Raw genomic sequence first — 22,221 nt, 5'->3', positions numbered from 1 at the left:
GGATTTGTATCATAAATATGAAGGCAATTATGAGTGAAACATGCTGTGTGGAGAAATGTTAAATGTTAAATTGTAATGCAAATTCTGTAACATTCAAGTTAAAATGATTTGCAATTTACTTCCTTTAACAAAATTTATGAAATAATGTATATTTTGGGGGAAAAAAACTATTTTCCTTGTTATGATTATTATGACCTATTTCCCCATTTTTCTCACTGCTTTTCAACAATACCTTGCATTTATGTAGCACCTTTATTGTAATATATCCAAACACTTCAGATAAGTATTACAAAGCAAAATTTGACACCAAGGTACAAAAGGGATATCATTATGGATGACCAAAATCTTAGTCAAAGAGAAACACTGTGGGTGGCACGGTGGCACAGTGGTTAGCACTGTTGCCTCACGGTGCCAGAGACCCGGGTTCAACTCCCGCCTCAGGCGACTGACTGTGTGGAGTTTGCACGTTCTCCCCGTGTCTGTGTGGGTTTCCTCCCACAGTCCAAAGATGTGCAGGTCAGGTGAATTGGCCATACTAAATTGCCTGTAGTGTTAGGTATAGGGGTAAATGTATGGGTGGGTTGTGCTACGGTGGGTCGGTGTGGACTTGTTGGGCCGAAGGGCCTGTTTCCGTAATCTAATCTAATCTAAAATTTTAAGAACTATCCTAAAGAGAAGAGAGAGAGGTCGAGAAGATTTTTTTTTCATAGAGCAAATTGTAGAGCTTAGAGCCTAAGCTTCTGAAAGCACAGGCAGCAGTTGTGGCACAATTAAAATCAAGGATGCTCAAGAGGTTAGAATTAGGTGAGCTCAGATATCTTGGAGGCATGTGGATGTGGAAGAGATTATGGGGATGGATGTGATACAAATTTGAAAACATGGTTGAGAACTTAAAAATTCTTTTTCAAGGACTCAAATAAGGTCAGTGAGCATAGGAATGGGTTAACATGACTTGGGGGCCAAAACGTGCAGAGGCAGCAAAGTTTTGGATGACTTCCAGTTTACTTGGGCAAAATGTGGATATTGGCCAAGACTAAAGTTAAGTCCAAATGTAAAAGGAAAGACGGTATGGTTTTTCGCAGCAGTTGAATTGAGGCAGGGTGGAATTGGCTGAGTTATAGACGTGGAAATGCATGGTTTTAATCTTGGTATAAATATGTGCTCAGAAATCCAGCACCGTGCCAAATTCAATATCTGGGTTAAGAGGATTTACTGATCTTTAATTTGGTTAAGGAATAAGAAGGCCACTCAGACTTTGGCCTGCTAATAACAAGTGGGAGTTTCAGTCAGGAAGGAACTACCTCCACTCTTCAGAGGTCACGATGACTGTTTTCCTGAAAAAAAACCAAAACAAACTTCTAATGCGCAAAAGCAAGGAAGAGATAGGATCTTCCTGCACAGCTAAGTTCAACACGCCCAAGCAACCACAAATCGCAGACAGAAAGCTAGTGTAAGGAATTCACATTTAGCTCTCTACATTCATAAACACAGTTCGCCACACTCGGTGCAGACATCAATCATCAGCACATTATAACGTAACATATGTTGGTTAGTTTCATTAACGACTGCATTAAAACAAAGTCAGTTGCTCCTGCTCACAAACTTATGTGATAATGTTAATAACTGCATACGAGCGAAGTTAAAACTTAGTTGAAGATTTTTTGATTATAATTGTAATCTTGACTATACAGAAAATGTTTCTTAAATTATGGATTTCATTTTTAACGGCAACACAAACATTGGGAGGTAGTAATGGAATTATGGGTGTCTTCTACTCTTCCTATTAAAAGGTTTTAAAAACATATTGCATGTTCTGGCAGTCTTAGTCTTAGCATAACTATATTCTCAGAAGGCAAACATGATACCTAGGTTAAGATTATTTATTGGTCCTTACAATATGAATAGTTTTAATTTTCATTTTGAAAATGTTGGTTAGAAAGTACAATATCTGACATTCAAGAAAGGACTCCTGAAAAAATTCCCCTGATGAAACACTCAAAATATCTCTCTTGAATTTATTTCGTTCTTTATATATATTTTAAACATTGCGTCCTCATCTTGGTAAACTCTGCACTTGGCCGCAAACCTTGACTCGGGAAATTTACCTGCACAAATTATAATCGCCAGAATGTGCCATAAAGGCGGCGGGGAGGATAGAAGTTGGTGTTTCCAACACAGTTAACCTTAGCACAAAGTACTTTAAAGTAAATATAATGTGGATATAATCAGTAGAAACGCCCCTACCAAGAAAGAAAGGGTTTAATTTGAGTGAGGGGGGGGGGTGAGAAATTGAGTAAGTGCCGAGCCGGCCTCCCCAGACATACAATGGTGAGGACCCGGAACTGGCTTCCCATCCACCTGAAGCTCGCTGGCCCTGGGAGAGTTTGCAGCAAATCGGCAGTCGGTGGTGTAGAATGGCTGCTTCGCTTCACATCGCTCAAAATGAACTTTGCGAAGTCGACATCTCCAATGGGAATTACTCGGATGGAGAGACTGACAGCTTCATGGTGGGCTCGAACTCGGGCAGGATGTCCGGCTTCCAGCAGTGGATGCAGATTGTCAATCCCCAGAGAACAGCCCAAGGCCCCTCGCTGCCTAAGGACAGCGAAACCAGTCCCCTCTGTCCGGTGTCACCCTCAACGATAATGCCAACGCAATACTGGCCGAAAGGGGCAAACCCCACGGAAAATGCCGCGGGAGCCCACGATGAAAACCGGGGCAGGGAGAGCCAGTCTGGAACGGCGAGTATCGCCTGCAAGAGAACTGCTTCCATTGTGGACGGCCTGTTGACCGAACTGTACGACTCCTGCGCCTACAGTAGCAGAAGCATTGACAGCGTGGACAGTTCAACGGAGACATCCAGCTCCGATGCTTTTCTGGGAAGGAGTAATTCTGGATCTATGTTCCTGCAAGAATTTCAGGAACAGTACACTACAAAACATCAGATACTGTACCTGGCACAGAAAGGTATAGCATAAAAACTGTAAATAATAAAAAATACTTCGTGATTTTTATGTTTTATGATTTTCCTCCTTCCTGCCTTGATCGGTTATCAGTTTGAGTTCGGTTACGCTTCAACGCAGGAAGTCAGTATAATTCTGAAGGTTACTGAGTTAAATAAAGCTTTCGACGACTTTGATTTTTCTAAGAAACGCAATGGAAATCTAGATAAAATACGAGGAATCCCTCTTTTCACTAAATAAATAAGTAAATAAATATTTTTATCAAATGTACCATAAGACAAATTATTACACTGTAACCAAATAAAATGCAAAAAAAAATTGCTTGTAGAATTGTGGAGACAATAAGAGAGGTACGTGATAAGTGCTAATCAGCCTCGCCTTCCAAAACCAGTGTGACTGAAAGTAAGTGGCTGGAAGATACTGTGGGGACTTTGAGGGGATTGGTTTTGGTCGATTGCTGTGTTAATGGTGTAGGCAAGCTCCTGGATCACCAGAGTTCATTGCAGTAGAAAACATACAAGTGAAAGTGTTTTACATTTAACTTTTGTCGCCAGAACAAGAATCTCCATGTTTGGTGCCTAAAAATAGCATCTTGCCTAGTTTGACGTGGCGAATAATCGAATCTTTCAGTGTCATTAACCTGAGCCAAAATGATGTAACACTTGAGTGGAGCTTGAAGGGGTGGGAGGGGGGAAGGTAGGGTGTTGAGTAAGGTGCTCACTTGGAGTGTCGAATGGCTTCATTCTCCGCGGCAAAAATGCTGACCTTTAAAGCTAAGCATGTCAATTAAAGTGGGTGGCCATGATTGAGAAATAATTGGCGCAGCCCTAAAATGTAAAATGCATGCATTTAAAGCTCAGCATGTTCTCTTTGATTCTGAATATTCCATCAGTGCGTTCCTCTTTCCACGAAATGACACCACACGAATCGAACAAGCAATGGAAATGCAGGATTGGGGATTGACGTCTTCTCTCTGATAATGAAGTAGCCTATTTAGATCAGAATATTTGTCACTAATACTTGAAGGCATCATTCAACTGCATCTGAATGTTACATATCTGTAAGAAAAGTTGAGGACAATCCCTGCCAGTTTGCAAGAATTCCATCATCTCATCTCCTTGCCAGGCACTTCCGTAACAAGTAAATGAAGGGGGCTTTCACACTGAATAGAGTAACATTTGCCAGTTTTTTTAAAAATCCGAAATAAGAGCTATTGTATTGTTGGAGATAATTTTGAAGTAATTTAAATCATTTTATAATAGCAGTGGAGTCGCAGACTAAAAGGATACAGGAACAACCTATGACTAGAATTCTTCAGTCATTGACATTTCGCTTACAAATATATTTTTTTTCATGTTAACAGATGTTGATGAGCTTAAGCGAATTATAGAAGAGCTAAAATACAGAATCGCCGTCCAATCTGCAAAACTGGTTCGTCAATTAAGGAGAAAAGACAATCTTTCACACAAAGTACAGAAGAATAGCGATATTGTGACAGCATGTTTGCAAGCAGTTTCACAAAAAAGGCGTAAGTACATATAAAATATGGAGTACTCTATTTGCTCTTGCTATAAGTTATATAATATTTACATTTATCCAACGACTTATCACTCAATATCTCAAAATCTTTACAAATGTATAACTTTTGGTTGTGTGTGTTAATTTGATAGGCAAATATATACATCTTTTTGATGTTTACATGTCTTTTCATATTAAGTATGACTTAATGGAATTAACTCATTATCTGAATATATTTTGTTTTTGTATAATTTGCCCACAGTCTACTGGCTGAATCAATGAGTTAAGACATATTCTGTGTTTAAGGTAAATACGGTATCATGACTGCCTTTTAATCATTTTGATAATTAAGCTTTGTTTCAAGTATAACTCTTATCAAAAATGATGTGGAGGTGCTGATGTTGGACTGGCGTGGACAAACTTAAAAATCACACAATATCAGGTTATAATCCAACAGGTTTATTCCAAAATACTAGCTTTCGGAGCGCTGCTTCTTCATCAGGTAGCTGTGGAACAGGATCTTATCAAATAAATTAGGTAGTGATGATTGTAGTGAAGTGGTAACCCACCTGTAATTGCTATAAATTGGAATAGGAAAAGCTGATTGAAAAGGTATCATGCTCTGGAGGACAATTTTGATAAACAGAATTGTTCCTAAATGGAAAGGGTGCTCTGACAATTGATCTTTTGAACAACAACTTTATATTTTAATTTCAATCTGTCTTCGAGAAATATTCAGCTTTGAGCTTTTTACATATACTTTAGTTCCATGCCTTTTAATATCTATTTTGCTGGGATTTTCTTTTGAATCTTTCCTTAGTATGGCTACATTAACATCACAAAGGTTTTCCATAACAAATTATTGTATCTACTGTTTTGATGCAAAACATAAAATTCTACCTTCAAATATATTTTAAGAATCCTACCACAGCAGCAAAAAATTTTTTCTCTGCTTATTAACATTACATTTGCCATTTTAATTGTGGAATTAAGTCAACGCAAAATGTTTCTGAGAATTACTTGCATTGGACAATTTCTAAAAATCTGGAGATATTTTAGAGCACCATGTAAACATTTAAATATGGTAATGCTAGCTTTCGTTTGTTGTTCCCCTCTCCTCTTTATATTCCCTATTTTTTTACTTCTCTGAAGGTAGTTTTTCAGGTAGGATTCCTTTGGTGTCTGAAGCTAATTACCTTCACCAATCATGTATTATTTACTTCACCATAGGTTAAGTGATTGGTTGTGTGCTTCAGATGTAGGCTGTTACAACCAAGCCCAATCTAATCCTCATTTATACTCACGTTCCAGCAGACATTACTGAAGCTTATTTGTGAATGAAAATTCTGGCTGTTTTCTTGCCCTCCTGTCAAAGGATACTCAAGTCAATTAATATGCTGTAATTGCCATACAATTTGAGATCAGTTAACTGAACACCAGTAAAGACTGAAAAAGTAATTATTTTCTGTAGGATTCAATGGCATAATAGATTTACATTTATCCATTAAACTGTTTAGTGTTTTATTTTTCTAATTAAGTAAGACAATATTGTTTGTCCTTTGTGCTAAAAGTTGTTAGAACAAGTCTGCATTAACTACTGCATTCAGGGAATTAGGAGCATCACAATTTCAGTACATTTATACATCATGTTTATACTGTGACTAAATTAGAAGTCAAATCTTTTGGTTAAATATTGCGGAATACATAAACTTGCAATTGATCTTCAAATCCAAGTAGCAACTCTCCTTAGCTCTCAGCTTTTCATTTAAGTTCAGTTAGCTGCCTTTCTGCAACTCAGATGCTGAATCAAATGCCTTTGAATTTAATTCAGTATAAACAGGTGGCTTGGGACATAGCAATGTACACAATACCAAAGGAACAAGTTCAGTTTTTAGACTCTGAAGCCAGCTGATATTATGCAATGCAGCAGATTAAACAGGTCAATCATTGAGGAAAGAAGGATTCAGTTCTGATATAACTTATTCAATGGAAATTAAATGGGGCTCTAAAAGTGAATTTAAACATTGATAGTTTAAAATTCACAGCAGTTATGTAAAGCTGAAGCATAGAATTAAATTTTAAAATTCATTCATTATAAACAAAGGCTCAGCCATTTTATTCTGTTCTCACAATTGAACTTACTGGCAACAATGATTCAGAATAATGCCAAAATGCACATCCCATACTTATATTTGGGACATATATTAAACATTTCCTCAGTTAATGTTTCAATTATCTGTTTTATTAACATGCAGCACGGCTGAACTAAGGTAAATATGATAAACGTTATATGTTATTCATTCTAATAGCATGTCAGTTTGAATCGTTATTTTACTTTTTGAAATCAGCTGGTAATTGATCTCTTTTAGTCTTGGCATTTTAGCAGGTTTTTAATAACTTTTTTATACATGTGCTTCATCCTTTACAAATTTTGTGCATTACTGCATCAAATACTGAATAAGTATTTGATGCAGTATATTTGATGCAAATATATTTAAACAAAATAAGTTTTTATTTAATGACTGAATTGGACATTTCCTTGTACAAGAATTATCCACAAACTGATTTCATTGCTCTCTTGTAAAACTTGTTTAATTTTTTTATTTTTCAATATTTTCCTCTTATGTCTTAGACTTATATAATGGACATCAGCCTTTAATTATTATATCGGTTCTTCTGTAAAACTGGATACAAAGTATTCTATTTGTTCATTCTATAATCATGCCTTATTACATTAAGAAAGATACAAAGATTGCCCTTTGTTGGAGACTCATTCTAAACTCTGTATGATACTGCACAGTCAATGCTGTGGCTGATTATAACACAGATACTGTAAATAGGTGCTTGCAATCAAAATATGAAGGCTCTTTACAAAGTTTGTACCATAAATAATCATGTTATTTGATACTAGATAGTTTGTTTATTAAGAGCATTTCTTCGGAAAGGGCAAATGTACATTTGTTTAATGTACTATTGCAAGCATTATATAAAGAAGCAGTGGACTTTATTATAAAAGTTTTTCACTGATTCCAATACTTACTTCAGTACTAAAAAAATGCCTACTGTAATACAGAGGTGGCAATAGAGATTTAAATACGTGTCAGTAGTCACAAGACTGGAATAGTTGCAGCAACATTTTGGAATTTGCAGTATCATAATGGGTTGAATTCTTCTGGCCCTGAACAAGGTGGGCACAGTTGTGAAATTATGGCAAGATTGGAAATATGAGATTCTTGACTGATTTTTGCTCTTCCAAGCTTCCACCTTGGCCAGCAATACTGCTACTGAGATGCACCCATCTCATGCCTCTGAAGAGGGTGCATCTTAGGGCTTGCTCCCTTAGTGCTCATATACTCTGTACCAATTTGGTCCACAACATCTCTGCCTTGCCTTTCCTTGCCCTTGTTATGTACATTGCCACATCAGTAAGAATGTATAGGCTCGTGATTCTTTGTTTTGACTTGCTTCCTAGCGCAGACATAAAGCCAGGCAGCTTTTCATATTTGACAGTAGTGATCCATCAAAGAGGTGTTGTACTACATCAATGTCACACCTACAAAATGTGCCAACAGTTAATGCGACAAGCGCACTGAATGTGCTTCAACAAAATGGCCATATCTCAAATTCTGAAGTGCATAGTCTTTAGTCAAGTCAAGAGAGGCTGTCATTAATCATAATGTACTGGGACATTAAGTCAAGGGAATCGCCTGATATCAGTCTAGGAAGATGAGTATGGTCAGCTGGGTGCTCAGGATAGTGAGAATCAGCGTTCTATACCACCATCAAATCCAGGAGTGGGCCCTGGTCAGTCATAGAGATCTACAGCACAGATCTACAGCTTTTCTGCCCATTGTGTCTTCACCAGTCAAAAACAACCACCTAAGTTGAAAAGGTCTGTGTGCGTATTGGCATTAAAATTATTCATCCACAAAACGCATTACAGTAACTCACCAAGGCTCAGTCAATAACATCTTCCAAACTCACCTGGAAGGACAAGGCTGCAAGTTGCATTGGAGCATCTTCACCTGCAAATTTCCCTCCAAGCTGCACACTCTCCTGATCTGAAACTTATATCTCTGATTTGTATGCGAGCATAAGATATACAGTTAGTAAGTTTGCAGATGACATCAAAATTGGCAGTGTGGTGGACAGTGAAGAAGGTTACCTCAGATTACAACAGGATCTTGACCAGATGGGCCAATGGGCTGACAAGTGGCAGATAGAGTTTAATTTAGATAAATGTGAAGTGCTGCATTTTGGGAAAGCAAATCTTAGCAGGACTTATACACTTAATGGTAAGGTCTGCGGGAGTGTTGCTGAACAAAGGGACCTTGGAGTGCAGGTTCATAGCTCCTTGAAAGGATAGATAGGATAGTGAAGAAGGCATTTGGTATGCTTTCTTTAATTGGTCAGAGTATTGAGTATAGGAGTTGGGAAGCCATGTTGCAGCTGTACAGGACATTGGCTAGGCCACTGTTGGAATATTGTGCGCAATTCTGGTCTCCTTCCTATTGGAAAGATGTTGTGAAATTTGAAAGGGTTCAGAAAAGATTTACAAGGATGTTGCTAGGGTTGGAGGATTTGAGCTATAGGGAGAGGCTGAACTGGCTGGAGCTATTTTCCCTGGAGCGTGGGAGGCTGAGGGATGACCTTATGGAGGTTTACAAAATTATGAGGGGCATGGATAGGGTAAATAGGCAAAGTCTTTTCCCTGGGGTTGGGGAGTCCAGAACTAGAGGGTACAGATTTAGGGTGAGAGGGGAAAGATATAAAAAGAGACCTAAGGGGCAACTTTTTCACGCAGAGGGTGGTACATGTCTGGAATGACCTGCCAGAGGATGTGGTGGAGGCTGGTACAATTGCAACAATTAAAAGGCATTTGGATGGGTGTATGAATAGGAAGGGTTTGGAGGGATATGGGCCGGGTGCTGGCAGGTGGGACTAGGTTGGGTTGGGATATCTGATCGGCATGGACGGGTTGGACTGAAGGGTCTGTTTCCATGCCGTACATCTGTCTGACTCTATGACTCTATGATAACAAGTCCTACAGGTCCAGTACAAATGTACAGTGGATTACTGGTAAGTCATATGGGAACTGCACAGAAAATAGTCAGGTCTGGTCACTCATTAATAAAGGCTGTTCTTCTGATTCGGTCAGCAGAGTGGGCTACAATCAGTTGGGAACAATGATGGACAGTTATGCTGTGTTGGGCATTAAGAAAAGAGTAGCTCACCCTCAGATATACTTCTACATTGGACAGCAAAGGACAGATAGCCAGTGTAGCTTGATTCTTGCAGCCATAGGTACAGTTGATCAGTCAGGTGGATTTTTAAAAAAATTAACTTTGGTGGGACAATTTATTGCCCATCCCTAGTGGCCTTTAAGAAAGTGGTAGTGAACTGTCTTCTTTAACTGTTGCAGTTCACTTGTTGTGAGTTGACCCACAATGCCCTTAGGAAAAGCATTGCATTCGGCAGGGACTTAATGAATGTGAACTTCTATTTGCTATCAGCTGTGATATGTAGGTGTCCTCCAAAGCTTTTCTGTGTTGTTTGCCTCCCACTACATGTACTGTGAAAAGCTATTTGTGGCTGGCAGAAATTGAGCTGGGCTTTAACTATGGCACAGGCAGCAAAAAATCAGAAAGTTCCAGTCATGGTGAGTACTTTGCTGCTGGTGAGCATGCAATAGTGTGAGCCATGGAGGTCTGATGCATAGATAATGTGATCAGCAGTGGAGAATTGGGTGTAATGACCCACGGAAGCTCACAGAGAGAAGATTCCATGAAACTCTCCAAAAATGGACCCTTAGTTAATTGTTGGTAAAATTCATCCCTATCAATGTCCAATGCAAATTAAAATTGTGAGAGTAACAAACCTCTGGGCAGTGGAAATGACTCATTTATTCTTTTAAACATTAAAAATATTTTCTAACCACTGATTACATAACATCGATTATATTAATCATTTGAGCTTTGTCTTAATTTGAACACAACATTGTTGCAGCAGATATTACTTTTATTTTTAAATGCCTCTGGGATATTTCTGTCAAAAAGTAATGAATGGAATTACATTGTTACTTCCATCAAGGGTCCATCTGATGTTCAATTAACAATGTACAAGTACTGATCCAGTTTTATCTGGATATTGATATTGTCTGCAGAACAACCAATCACATAAGCATTTTGAAAATATATCCATAAATAATTATGTATAAATGATGGCATTCAATGAAGTAATTTTTTTTAAAATCTGGATATTTCAGAATAACTATACATGCCCAACTCTATAATTAGCAAGTTACTATTCAGTATAATATTTAGTCTAACTGCCTATTCACAATTAGAGATACTAATTGAAGATAATGTAGCTGATGGTGCAAATTTAAACTTCGAGATGTTTGTTAAAATCTCGCACAAGAGATCATGGGATTAAAATGGGAAAGTGAATTGACCAGAAAGCAGGAAGGTTTTGTAAATGTTTGATTAATTGTAGCAGTTTCAACTACAGAGTTGCACCAAGTCAAATAAATCCAAGAATTAGCCCTGGAACCTTAATACTTTACACCAGTAGTTAATAATAATGTATTATGAATCAAATGTCTAATTTTCAGATGGGATGAAAGAAAATGTTAACAATTTTTCTGTTATTCTTAGGTCAACACAGATGGTGGTTGCTATTTAGAAATGTAATGTAATGAAATAGCAACAGAATTTATGGATTTATGGCAATTTTGGAATTTTTGAAAGTTTGAATTACATGTTGCAAGTTATCTTAAATATTATAAGGGTTTGATCTCACAGTACCACAGTGAATTATGGCTTTAAGGTTCAGGTCTGCAAAGTTGTAAATTTTAAAAATGGTAATTCAAAACAATCAATTTCAAAAGAGTACTAGTTTGGGGATTTTTTTTGTTGTTGTTGCATGAACCACTTAAAGATTTTGTGCTTGTTCAGAGAGAGCCATGTCAATTTTAAAAACAAATATTGGAATGAGGTGTTCAGTAGCTTTATATATTTGTACTGAAATGAGAGTTTGTTTTGCTTGCACAGTGACCGATTAAGCCTGTGCATTTTATTTTGGAAAGTGAAGGAGAAGAAGCAAGAAAGTGATTGGACAGGTACTGTGCTGTTTTTTAGAGGGGCGAAGTGAAAAACTGGTTATTTCTATTTTCTAGCCGCTGTTGAAACCCCATGAAAACGTAGACGGGGAGTAGATTACTTGCCTTTTGAACCAGGAAATTGGGTTTATGTTTGTTAAAAGTATCATCTGTTTTTCTGGTTTTTGAGACACATGATTACTGTCCTTGGGTATATAGCCTTATGAACAAGGAACAAGAGTATGTCACACACCCCCTCGAGCCTGCTCCACCATTTAACAACATCTTGGCTGATCTGATTTTAACCTCAACTCTATATTCCTGCATATCCCTGATAAACTTTCAACCCCTGGTTATCAAGGATCTATCTAACTTTAAAAATATTTAAAGGTTATTTTGAGGAGGAGAATTCTCTGAAAGGAAAATATGTTTCCTCATCTCTGTTTTAAATGGGCATCCTCTTATTTTAAAATTATGATCTCTGGTTCTACATGTTACCAAAAGAAGAAAAATCCTTTCAACATTCAGTAATGTCCTCTTAGGATCTTATGTTTCAAAAAAGTCACAACTGACGCTTCTAAACTCTAAAGGATACATCCTAGCCTGTCTAGCTTTTCTTCATCCATTATCACACAGCCTTGACAATGAATTCACCAGTTTCCAAATTTCCTCTCCCCACCCCCATCCCAGGTCCAACCTTCTGACACGGCACCAGCCTCTTGACCTGACCTACCTGTCTATCTTCCTTCCCACCATCCGCTCCACCCTTCCCACTGACCTATCACAATCTCCTCCTACCTACATCCCACCTACCTTTTCCCCCAGCCTCACCCCCCTTTGCCCCCTTTATTTCTCAGCCTCCTTGCCCCTCCTCAGTCCTGATAAAGAGTTTATTCCAAAAACGTCAACACTCCTCCTCGGATACTGCTTGACCTGCTGTGCTTTTTCCAGTGCCACACTTTATCGACTCTGACTCTCCAGCATCTCCTAGCTATCCACTCATTCCTGGTATTAGTCTAGCATACCTTCTCTGAACAGCATAAAACACATTTAACATCTTACATAGAGTAGGCGAAAGTGAGTACTGCAGATGCTGGAGATCAGAGTCAAGTTCAGAGTGGTGCTGGAAAAGCACAGGTCAGGCAGCATCTGAAACATCGACACTCCTCTTCAGATGCTGCCTGACCAGCTGTGCTTTTCCAGCACCACTCTTATCTTACATACAGTGTCTGGTACAATATATAGTACAGTATTTCAGATGCAGTCTCACCAATGCCCTGTATAACTAAAACATAACCTCCCTACTCTTGCATTCAGTTCCCCTCACAATAAACCATCATATTCTATTAGCTTTCCTGATTACTTGCTGTACTTGTTGATGAGCCCCCAGTGATTTCTGCACAAGGACACCCAGATCTTTCTGCATCTCATAGTTCTGCAACCTCATGATTTAGATAGTATGCTTTTCTGACAAAATGGATAATTACTCACTTTCCTACATTGTACCCCATTTGCAAGATCTTTACTCACCCATTCAACCTGTCTATATCCCATGGTGGCATCCTTATGTCCTCTTCACCATTCACTTTCCTACCAACTTTGTGTTATCAGCAAACCTAGCTTCTAAAGCTTCAATTCCTGAATACAAATCATTTATATAAATTGTGAAGAGTTGAGACCCTAGCACTGACCCCTGCAGCACATTACTCATGATATCTTGCCAGTTTGAACAAGACCGATTTAGTCCTATTCTCTGTTTTCTGTTTCTAAGCCAAACTTCTATCCATGGTGATATGTTACCCCAACAATGTGAGGAACACCACTGGTCTTGGGTCACCAATCTGAAAAAGAGCTCAGCTGTCCCTAAACTCATGGTTTCCTGCCCAATAGCCAATACTCTATCCATGCCAATATGCTGCCTCCAACACAGTTGACTGTTAACTTATGACTCCATCTTTTGTGTGGTACCCTTATCGACTGTCTTCTGCAAGTCCAAGTACAACACATCTACCGGTCCCCCTCTATTCATTCTGGCTGAGACTTCCTCGCAAAACTCTAATAAATTAGTTAGACACTATTTCCGTTTCATGAAGCCATGCTGATTCTGCTTAGATTATGGTTTTCCAAATGTCCTGCTATTACTTTTTAAATAATTGATTCCAATACTTTTCTAACACTAATTGATTGTTAGCTAATCAATCTATAACTACCTGCCTTTTGAATCCCTCCCTTTTTGAACAGCAGTGTCACATTGGTGGTTTACTGATCCTCCGATACTTCTCCAGAATCCGAGGGTTTTTAGAAAATTAAAACCAATGGATCTACTATCTCTGTAGTAATCTCTTTTAGGATCTGAGGATGCAAGCCATCAGAGGGTCGGGACCTATTTGACTTCAGCCCATTAGTTTGTCTAATGCTACATCTCTAATGATGATGATGGCACTTAATTTCTTCTCCATATTCTTCAGTATTAATGAGATGTTGGAAGTATCTTCCAATGTGAGAAATGATGCAAAATATTTATCTGACTCTGCTGCTATTTCCTTGTTCCCCCATAGGCAGATTGTTCTTGTTCTTGAAAGAGAAAGAAAGAAGTTCTAATGGAGAATAAAATATAAATAAACTAGCTTCTGCTTTGAAGAAAAAAAATCATGGACAAGACATAAATATATATTGATTGTAATTCCCAGTCATAAGTGCACTAGAGCTCATTTTCATGTTTTTAATCATTCATGGAATCTCGGTGTTGCTGGTGTTGCCTAATCCTATTTGTCCTTGAAAAAATGAAGGGGAGTTGCCTTATTGAACATGACTAAGTGACTTGCTAGAACAGTTACAAGCAAACCACTTTGCAGAGGGTCTGGAGTTGCAAATAGACCAAACCAGGTAAAGACTAGTTTTCCCTCCTTGGTAGGCCATCAGTGAACCGGATGTGTTTTCTTCTTGCAAAAATCCAATAGTTTCATGGCCTCCATTACTATTATAAGCTTTAGAAAAATCAGTTTATTGAAATTAAAATCCCCTGCTGTGACAGAATTGAATTTTTGCTTCCTGTTCATTAGTTCAGGCCTTCAATCCAGTAACATAATCACTGTGATCCCATATTGTATTGTCATCTTGAGATGTAAATCAAAAGACTCAGGTTCAAATCTCATAAGAAAATAGCAGTTCTCAAACTGAGGTAACACTGGAAGGAATGATAGACTGTAAGTGCAAGTCCAACAAGCCCAATGTACTCAACTTCTCATAAGAAAGTCCCTCCATACTTCGTATCAGTCTAGACATACAGTCATAGAGTATGGAAACACCTTTGATCCAACTCAGCCATGTCGACCAAATATCCTAAACTGATCTGGACTGCCTCCAATGCCAATTTATCCTTCCTTAGATAAATAAGTTGTATTTTCCTATTTTATGGCAAAATATTTTTTTCGGGTGAAGTTCATTGTAGACAGTTTGCCATTGCCTAAATCAACTTTGTCAAGCAAAATTCCATTCTTCAGCTCATTAGTCATGCAACTTATCTCTCTGATACCATCTCATGGAATACTGCAGCTGCAGATATATTGGTGCTTATTAGATTCCCTATAGTGTGGAAACAGGCCCTTCGGCCCAACTAGTCCACACTGACCCTCTGAAGAGTAACCCACCCAGACCCATTTCCTTCTGACTAATGCACCTAACACTATGGGCAATTTAGCAAGGCCAATTCACCTGACCTGCACATCTTTGGACTGTGGGAGGAAACCGGAGTACCCGGAGGAAACCCATGCAGACACTGGGAGAATGTGCAAACTCCACACAAAATTCTAAAGGCTGTAGAGCAGATTAGATGGTAGAAAATGTAACCCCATTATTTAAAAACAGAGGGAGAGAAAAATAAACAAAGAATTAGAGACTGGTTTGTCTATCATCAGTAGTGGGGAAAATACTGGTCTGTTATGGAAGATAAGGCAACAGAATATTTGGAAAGCATGATCAGAATTGGACAAAGCCACTGTGGGTTTAAAATCTTAAAAATTATTTATCTTCTTCTTGAATAAATCGACTGTAGTTTTTTTTTGAGAAAGTAATTAGTAGTGTAGATAAAGGAGAACCAATAATTGTGGTATATTTGAATTTTCAAACAGTTCTTTGATAAGATTCCTCATAAGTTTAGTGTAGAATATTAAAGCACATGGGATAGGGATAATATGCTGGCATGGATTGAGAACTGGTTGATAGACAGGCAACAAAGAGTGGGAATAATTTGATATTTTTCCAAGTGCCAAGCAGTGACTGATGGGGTACTGCAAGAATTGATATTTGGGCCCCAAATATTCATGATATACTGCATATAAATGATGTAGATAAGGGAAACACGTTTGTTTATAACACCAAATGGCCAGAATTGTGAGCTGTGAATATGATACAAGGAGGCTTCAAGGTGATTTAGAAAACTTAAGTGAGAAAACATATGGCAGATTTAATACAACATAACCAAATATGAAGTTGTAGACTTCAGTGTGAAAAACAGAAAGATTGTGTATTACTTAAATGGCGATATATGGAGAAATGTGGATGTGCAGAGGGATCTGGGTATCCTTGTATATAATTCAGTGAAAGCAAACAGGTGAGTATAGTAAGCAATTGGGTAGGTAAATGGTATATTGGCTTTCACTGCAAAAGGATTTGAGTTCAATGTAGGAATGCCCTACAATAGCTATCCAGGACATTGGTGAGACCACATCTGGAAAATGCAACAGTTTTTGTCTCTATGACGAAGGAAAGATGTAGCTGCCATGGACAGACTGAGCAGCAGTTCACTAGGCAGATATTCAAAGTGGCAGGAGTGTCCTATAAGTGGAGACTGGTTTAACTGGGCCTATTCCGTAGAGTTTAGGAGGATGAGAGGGATCTGATTGAAATATACAAAATTCTAACAGTGCTGAACAGACAAGATGCAAGAAGGATGTTTTCCCCGAACTGGGGAGTCTAAAGCCAGAGGACAAAGTCTCAGGATACAGAGTAGACTATTCAGGACTGAGATGAGAAAACATTTCTTCATTCATAATGAGGCTATGGAGGCTGAGTCGCTGAATATATTCAAGAAGAAGATAAATAATTTTTAAGATTTTAAAGGCATCAAGGAGTGTTGGGAGAAAGCAGGAACAAAGCATTGAGATAGAGGTTCAGTCATGATCCTAATGAATGATGGAGAAGGCTAGAAGGGCTGAATGGCATTCTTCTGCTCCTAGTTTCAATGTTTCTATGTCAATGTTGAGAGACAGGCATGCTGGACTTTCTCACTGGAAAGTAGAGGAGAATTGAGACCTTAAATATGGCTTAGGTAATTTCAGCCAACAGTGAAATGCAAATGCAAAGAAATTAAGTTGCCTTTGACCATAAGTAAAATTCAGAATTCTCTGTCTAAACCCTAAGCTGAAAAGCAAGCTTCTTTTCCCAAGATTAAGGATCTGATTTTTTCAATTTTTCCCAACTTTCTTGCCGTTTTGCACACCACTCAAGTGAGCAGAAAATTATGCCGCATGCTTCTGATATATGACTTTTCATCAGAACTTCAATTAGCAGTGCTTAATAGGCAAATTGTTCCCTGTGTCATTTCACAGCACCATTCCATAAGCTCATGCTGCAACATATCTTCTCAAAGGTATTGTCTGTGTTGTCCTTTGGGAAATGCAAGCCCTTTGCTGCATGGCTAGCTCAGCACAGCATGAACCTTTCTGTATTGGCACAGACACTAAGAGATATTCCCACATTCAGACCAATGTTGGTTAACCAGGTCTTTTAGAAGTAGTTGATGTCAATTTGGTAGATACAAAAAGTAATTAAATGCTACTATAGATTACTATAGCATGTCCACTTTCATGTAGTAATGTGGTCAGCATATTGTGATGTGCTTTTATAGAATCTTCTAGAAAAATATATATTGAATTATTCATCGAATCATAGCATAAAACATAACTAAATATCATGGCTGCACAAGTTAGCTCTTGTCTCCCAGTAACCATTTTTGCAAGATATCTGGCCCTTGAAGCAAAGCAGGATCATAAGAATTCTTAAAGAAATAGGCATGATGGCAGCTTCCAGAGTATCTTGTACATACTTCAGAGATGCGGTACCAATGTTCACAAACAGCTTATACATTGGAATGGAGCCCTAGCCTACTAATGAAGCCAGTCACAGTATCCACTCCTTCCGCCACTGATGCTCAGTAGCTGCATTGTATACTATCTACAAGATCCACTGCAGAGATTTGCCAAAGATCCTTAGAGAACACCATCCAAGCCCATGAACACTTCCATCTAGAAGGACTGGAGTAGCAGATACATGGGAACACCATCACCTGCAAGTTCCCCTCCAAGCCACTCATTATCCTGTCTTGGAAATATGTCACCAATCCTTCACTGTCGCTGGGTTGAAATCACAGAATTTCCTCCCTGATGACATTGTGGGTTAACCTGCAGGACATGGTCTGCGGCAATTCAAGAAAGCAGCTCACCACCACCTTCTTAAGGGCAACTAGGAATAGGCAGTACATTCTGGCCAGCCAACGACACCCATGTCCAACAAGAGAATGAAAAAAAGTCATGTAATGATTTGGTACTCTCAACGTGATGTGTTTACATCTACAGTGTCCAGCCTGGGGGGGAGCCAGCTATGCTGGCAAAGTATATTGTTCCAAATTGCATCAGTAACAACCTTGATACATTTGTGGGTTGAGAATTGACCACCCAGTTCTCCAGTACATCCTTGGAAGGGGATGGTTCCATAAAAATCTAGCACAGCTGGCACTAAGTTAGAATGGCTACCCACCCCTTCAGGTCATATTGTCCACTGCAGCCAGGTGACAAGGTTCTTTGCCAGTGACCATGAACATCCTCAATTTGTGGTAACAGTTTGAGAAATGGCCATTTGGCTGAAATACATGCTGTGTGTTTGCTGTATAAGTTATTATACGTGGTGTAGGTGTGACTTCGATGTAGCATGGTGCCACTGTGCAGCAACATATTCACCCCCTTTGATGGATCACTGCTGTCAGCCATGAGAAGCTGTATGGCTTTCTGTCTCTGCTAGGGAGTATGTCAAGACAGAAATACTGTAAGCCTGCAAGTTCTGAATGACATGGAAAAGTGCCAAAAAACAAGGCAAGGTAGAAATGCTGTGCGTATCTAAGTAGGCACAAAGTCAGTGAGTTCTAAGAAGGCAAGTTCAGAGCCCTGAGGTGCACCCTTTCACTGCGTGTTGGGTGCCTGACCCTGCATGCAAAGCAGCCTGACAGCAGCATTGCAATGAAAAGTGTTGGTGTGCAGTGCATAGCATTAAAGTGGAGAATTGTACTCTAAGTGTGACATAGATTTGGATGATGATATGGCAAGGCTGGAGCATTCACAATACCAGTCTCTGTGGATGTAGGATGCCGGGAGTAATTACCCATGGAGAGCACCCTTGGACCACTGGCCAAGATGGAAGCCTTGAGGAGTGAGAGCTGCTCTATCCCACCTCTGACCTTCATATCAGACATTTTGTTGTTTAGGTTCTCTTCACAATACAGGAGATTAACAAGTTGAATGTCAATGAGTTAAAAGCGAGATGTAAATGAATGCAAATAGACCTATTGTTGCTCACAAGCACAATTTTGATTTCATTGTTAAAACCTTGAGTGGAAAATGAGATTTTTTTCTTGATGTTCAGAACGTTATTTTTTCCAATCCCACCATATTTTTCTAACTGATTCATTATTGCCCATCTCATTCAGGGGCAGAGAGGATCCCATCCTAAGTTATTAATTTGCATCAAGAAAACCAGAGATCTTAATACTGTTCCTGAAGAACTCCACTACCTACCTCCCTCCAATCTGAAAAATATTCACTCTGTTTCCTCTCGATCAGTCAACTTTGTATTCATGGCACCACTGCCACTTTTACCTTATGGGCTTCAGTTCTGCTGAAAAACCTGTCATATTGCACTTTATCAAGTGCCTTTTGGAAATTGATACACATCACATCAACTGCATTACCATCAGCAAACCCTCTATATTGCTTCATCGGAAGCCTCAATCAGAAATCCACACTGAAATTCCCTTACTAATCATGCTTTCCAAGTGACTGTTAATTGTGTTCTGGAACATAGTTTTCACAAGTTTTCTTATGCTACTTTCCATGATTAGATCAGACTTTGTATTTACTCCTCGAGTTTCCATAATCCTTCTCTGAACTTTCTTGTTCAGTCTGTCACTCACTTGTACTAACAGCTCTGTCATATGCCACCATTTTGTGCTTCATCTTTCAACTTATCTCTGTCATTGCTCAGGGACTGCCCTCCAGTTCCCCCTTGCAGCAACATACATTGACAGTGCCAGAACCATCTTCTCCACTAGCACAAAATTTATCAAAGGAGGGTTTCCCTACAGATGTGGCAATGTGGTTGCCAGCAGGAAATTAAAATATCTCTCAGGCTGCCTGATTTGTTTGCCAACTCTATGCAGCCCAACTATTATATTTAACAGATTAGAAAATGGGGATCTTCGGAGCCAATTGATTTGGTCCGCTCAAAGCAGATATTAAAACTAAAACAATTATCAGAAACATTCATGATGACTCAGAGGTATCAAACCACAGCTGAAAAATCTAAAAACAAGCTAAAAAGCACAAAACCATTGACTGTGAAAGGCTCTCTTATGTGCAGTTTTCCTTCCTGCCAAATAGCCATGGGCGGTTGGAGAATTTTCGTGCTGCAGGCTTGTGAGCTGTGAAGTAGGACATTATGTACCATGTCCCACCTGTCCCAGAGAACTTGGCACCACAACCCACTCCATCTCTGGGCCTAAAGCCCAAAGTTAAGTAGACTGGATCATATCCTGCTGTGTGTCCTAGCTACTGCCATTCATGCAAAAATGGATAAGGGAGTGAGCAGAAGTGGCCTCATTGGGCCTGAAATGTTTTTGAAGGATCACCTCTTTTTAAATTAACAGCAGAACCACCATCAGTTGGGGTTTGTGCAAATCCTGACAGATTTCCCCAGAATCATTGAAGAACTTTCAAATAAAACAAACATTTGTGGATGCTGGACATCTGAAACAAAAAACAGAAAGTGTCTGGAGAAACCCAAAAGGCCAGGCAACATCCGTGGAGGGAGAAACAGAGTTAGCATTTCGAGTCCAGTGACCCTTACAAATGTTAACTTTTTTTTCCCCTCTCTGCTGGGTTTCTCCAGCACCTTTTGTGGTATCGAAAGATAGGGTGGGTTTATACCGGGGAAGAAATGGGTTGTCTTTTTCTGAAAAATGACCTGTTGCCTTCCATCTGAATTTGTCAGGGATATTGCCCAGTGCAGTTTTGTAATGCTGATCAGATCGTGATGATGCTGACACCAAGAAAGCAGCTTTCAGACCACTGTCGGATTGCCCCTGCCATTTGCAGAGGCAATTTGTTACCTAAGAGGAGTCGGTTTTGCTTTCTGCCGGTTTATTGTGTTCAGAGGGCCGCCAGCAGTCAGGAGGTTGCAGGCTTGGCTTTCTGTCGCCAATGCTGTGTGAAGGTGGGCGGTCACACTGACTGCAGTCAGAGAATCCCGTTGGTGCTGCAGCACTGCAGCTGTCTCCGGGCCAGAGCGCACCTTCCGGGGGCCAAGGCAGAACAATCTTTGTCCAGGTCAGCGCACACCCACGCTATCGTGCGGCTGATTTCCGCGTCGATGCTCAGGCCATTTGAAACCACCACAACAACAAAAACCCTCGGTATGACCGCAGATTGGGATTCGGGATTCTACCTGAGCACGCTGCACAAATCCAAGAGCCGTTTCTAAGGGAATAAGGTTTCGAGATTGTGGAGCCGGAATGAAAAAGGGTAAACACTCCCTGTCTTCAGGCAAACGCGTTGGCAAGTGTGTGAAAAAGCAGAACACGGCGGTGGGTATGACCAATATCATCAGCAATGTCCTGAAAAAGAGGAACTGCATTTCTAGGACAGCACCGCGGCTGCTGTGCACACTCGAACCAGGTGAAGCCTGTTTTCAATTTTTCCAAAAAAAAATTCAAAACCCGTGACTTCCACGGATCGCCCTACTCTGTGTGTGTGTCCTATTGTCCAATATGCAATGCAGTCGAACAAGCACGGGTTAGGTGTGCCATGTCGAAACTGTGCCTGCAAGCGTCTGTTTTTATTTAAAATGTGGACTTCAATTCGCCAGCGAGAATGAATTGATTTGGTGCATAATGGATGTAGCTGGCTTGTATATGCACACGCCAAATTGGCAGGATCGGAATGGCGAGATATTTGTGTCTTGACAATAATAGGCTGGGAGTCTGTGTGTGTGTGTTTTAATCGATTAGCGGCAGCCGATGTTGGGGGAATGGTACAGGAGGAATAAAGGTGTGATGGAAGCAGGGATTTGGGGGACAGGATGATATGGGACTCCCTGATGCTGCGGGTCTGGAATTGTCAGTGAGATGGGCGAGGGTGCTGGCGTCAGATACACATACACACACCTCAGCGACGCCTGGATTAAAATAGAAGCAAAAGCAGCATGAACTCCCCGGCTCCCAGTAACAGCCATGGACCGAGGAACTCTGTACACACATCTCGACCTCCTCTGGCCTGCCGTCATGGCGAGGAGCTGGCTATATTGCACAATCTTGCT

The 22,221-nt window shown here is 39.7% G+C and overlaps 1 protein-coding gene across 4 annotated transcripts in view; it reads left to right on the top strand.

Moving 5' to 3' along the window:
- The first annotated feature begins 2,021 nt into the window (after positions 1 to 2,021).
- tbc1d30 (TBC1 domain family, member 30) overlaps positions 2,022 to 22,221 on the top strand; it is a 67,377-nt gene continuing 47,177 nt past the window's right edge. For 2 of the 4 annotated variants that reach the window (XM_043709661.1, XM_043709659.1), the window contains exons 1-2: positions 2,022 to 2,967; positions 4,327 to 4,491. In XM_043709661.1, the coding sequence (XP_043565596.1) occupies positions 2,415 to 2,967; positions 4,327 to 4,491 (718 nt within the window). In that variant the 5' untranslated portion in view covers positions 2,022 to 2,414. Of the gene's footprint in view, positions 2,968 to 4,326; positions 4,492 to 20,784; positions 21,582 to 22,221 lie in introns of those variants that run through there. The other 2 variants (XM_043709663.1, XM_043709662.1) reach the window with 1 other exon arrangement.

Source organism: Chiloscyllium plagiosum, chromosome 19 (genome assembly GCF_004010195.1).
Source record: "Chiloscyllium plagiosum isolate BGI_BamShark_2017 chromosome 19, ASM401019v2, whole genome shotgun sequence".
Classification (NCBI taxonomy): Eukaryota; Metazoa; Chordata; class Chondrichthyes; order Orectolobiformes; family Hemiscylliidae; genus Chiloscyllium; species Chiloscyllium plagiosum.
Note: the sequence above shows the minus strand (reverse complement) of the source record. Positions and strands in the feature narration are given on the sequence as shown.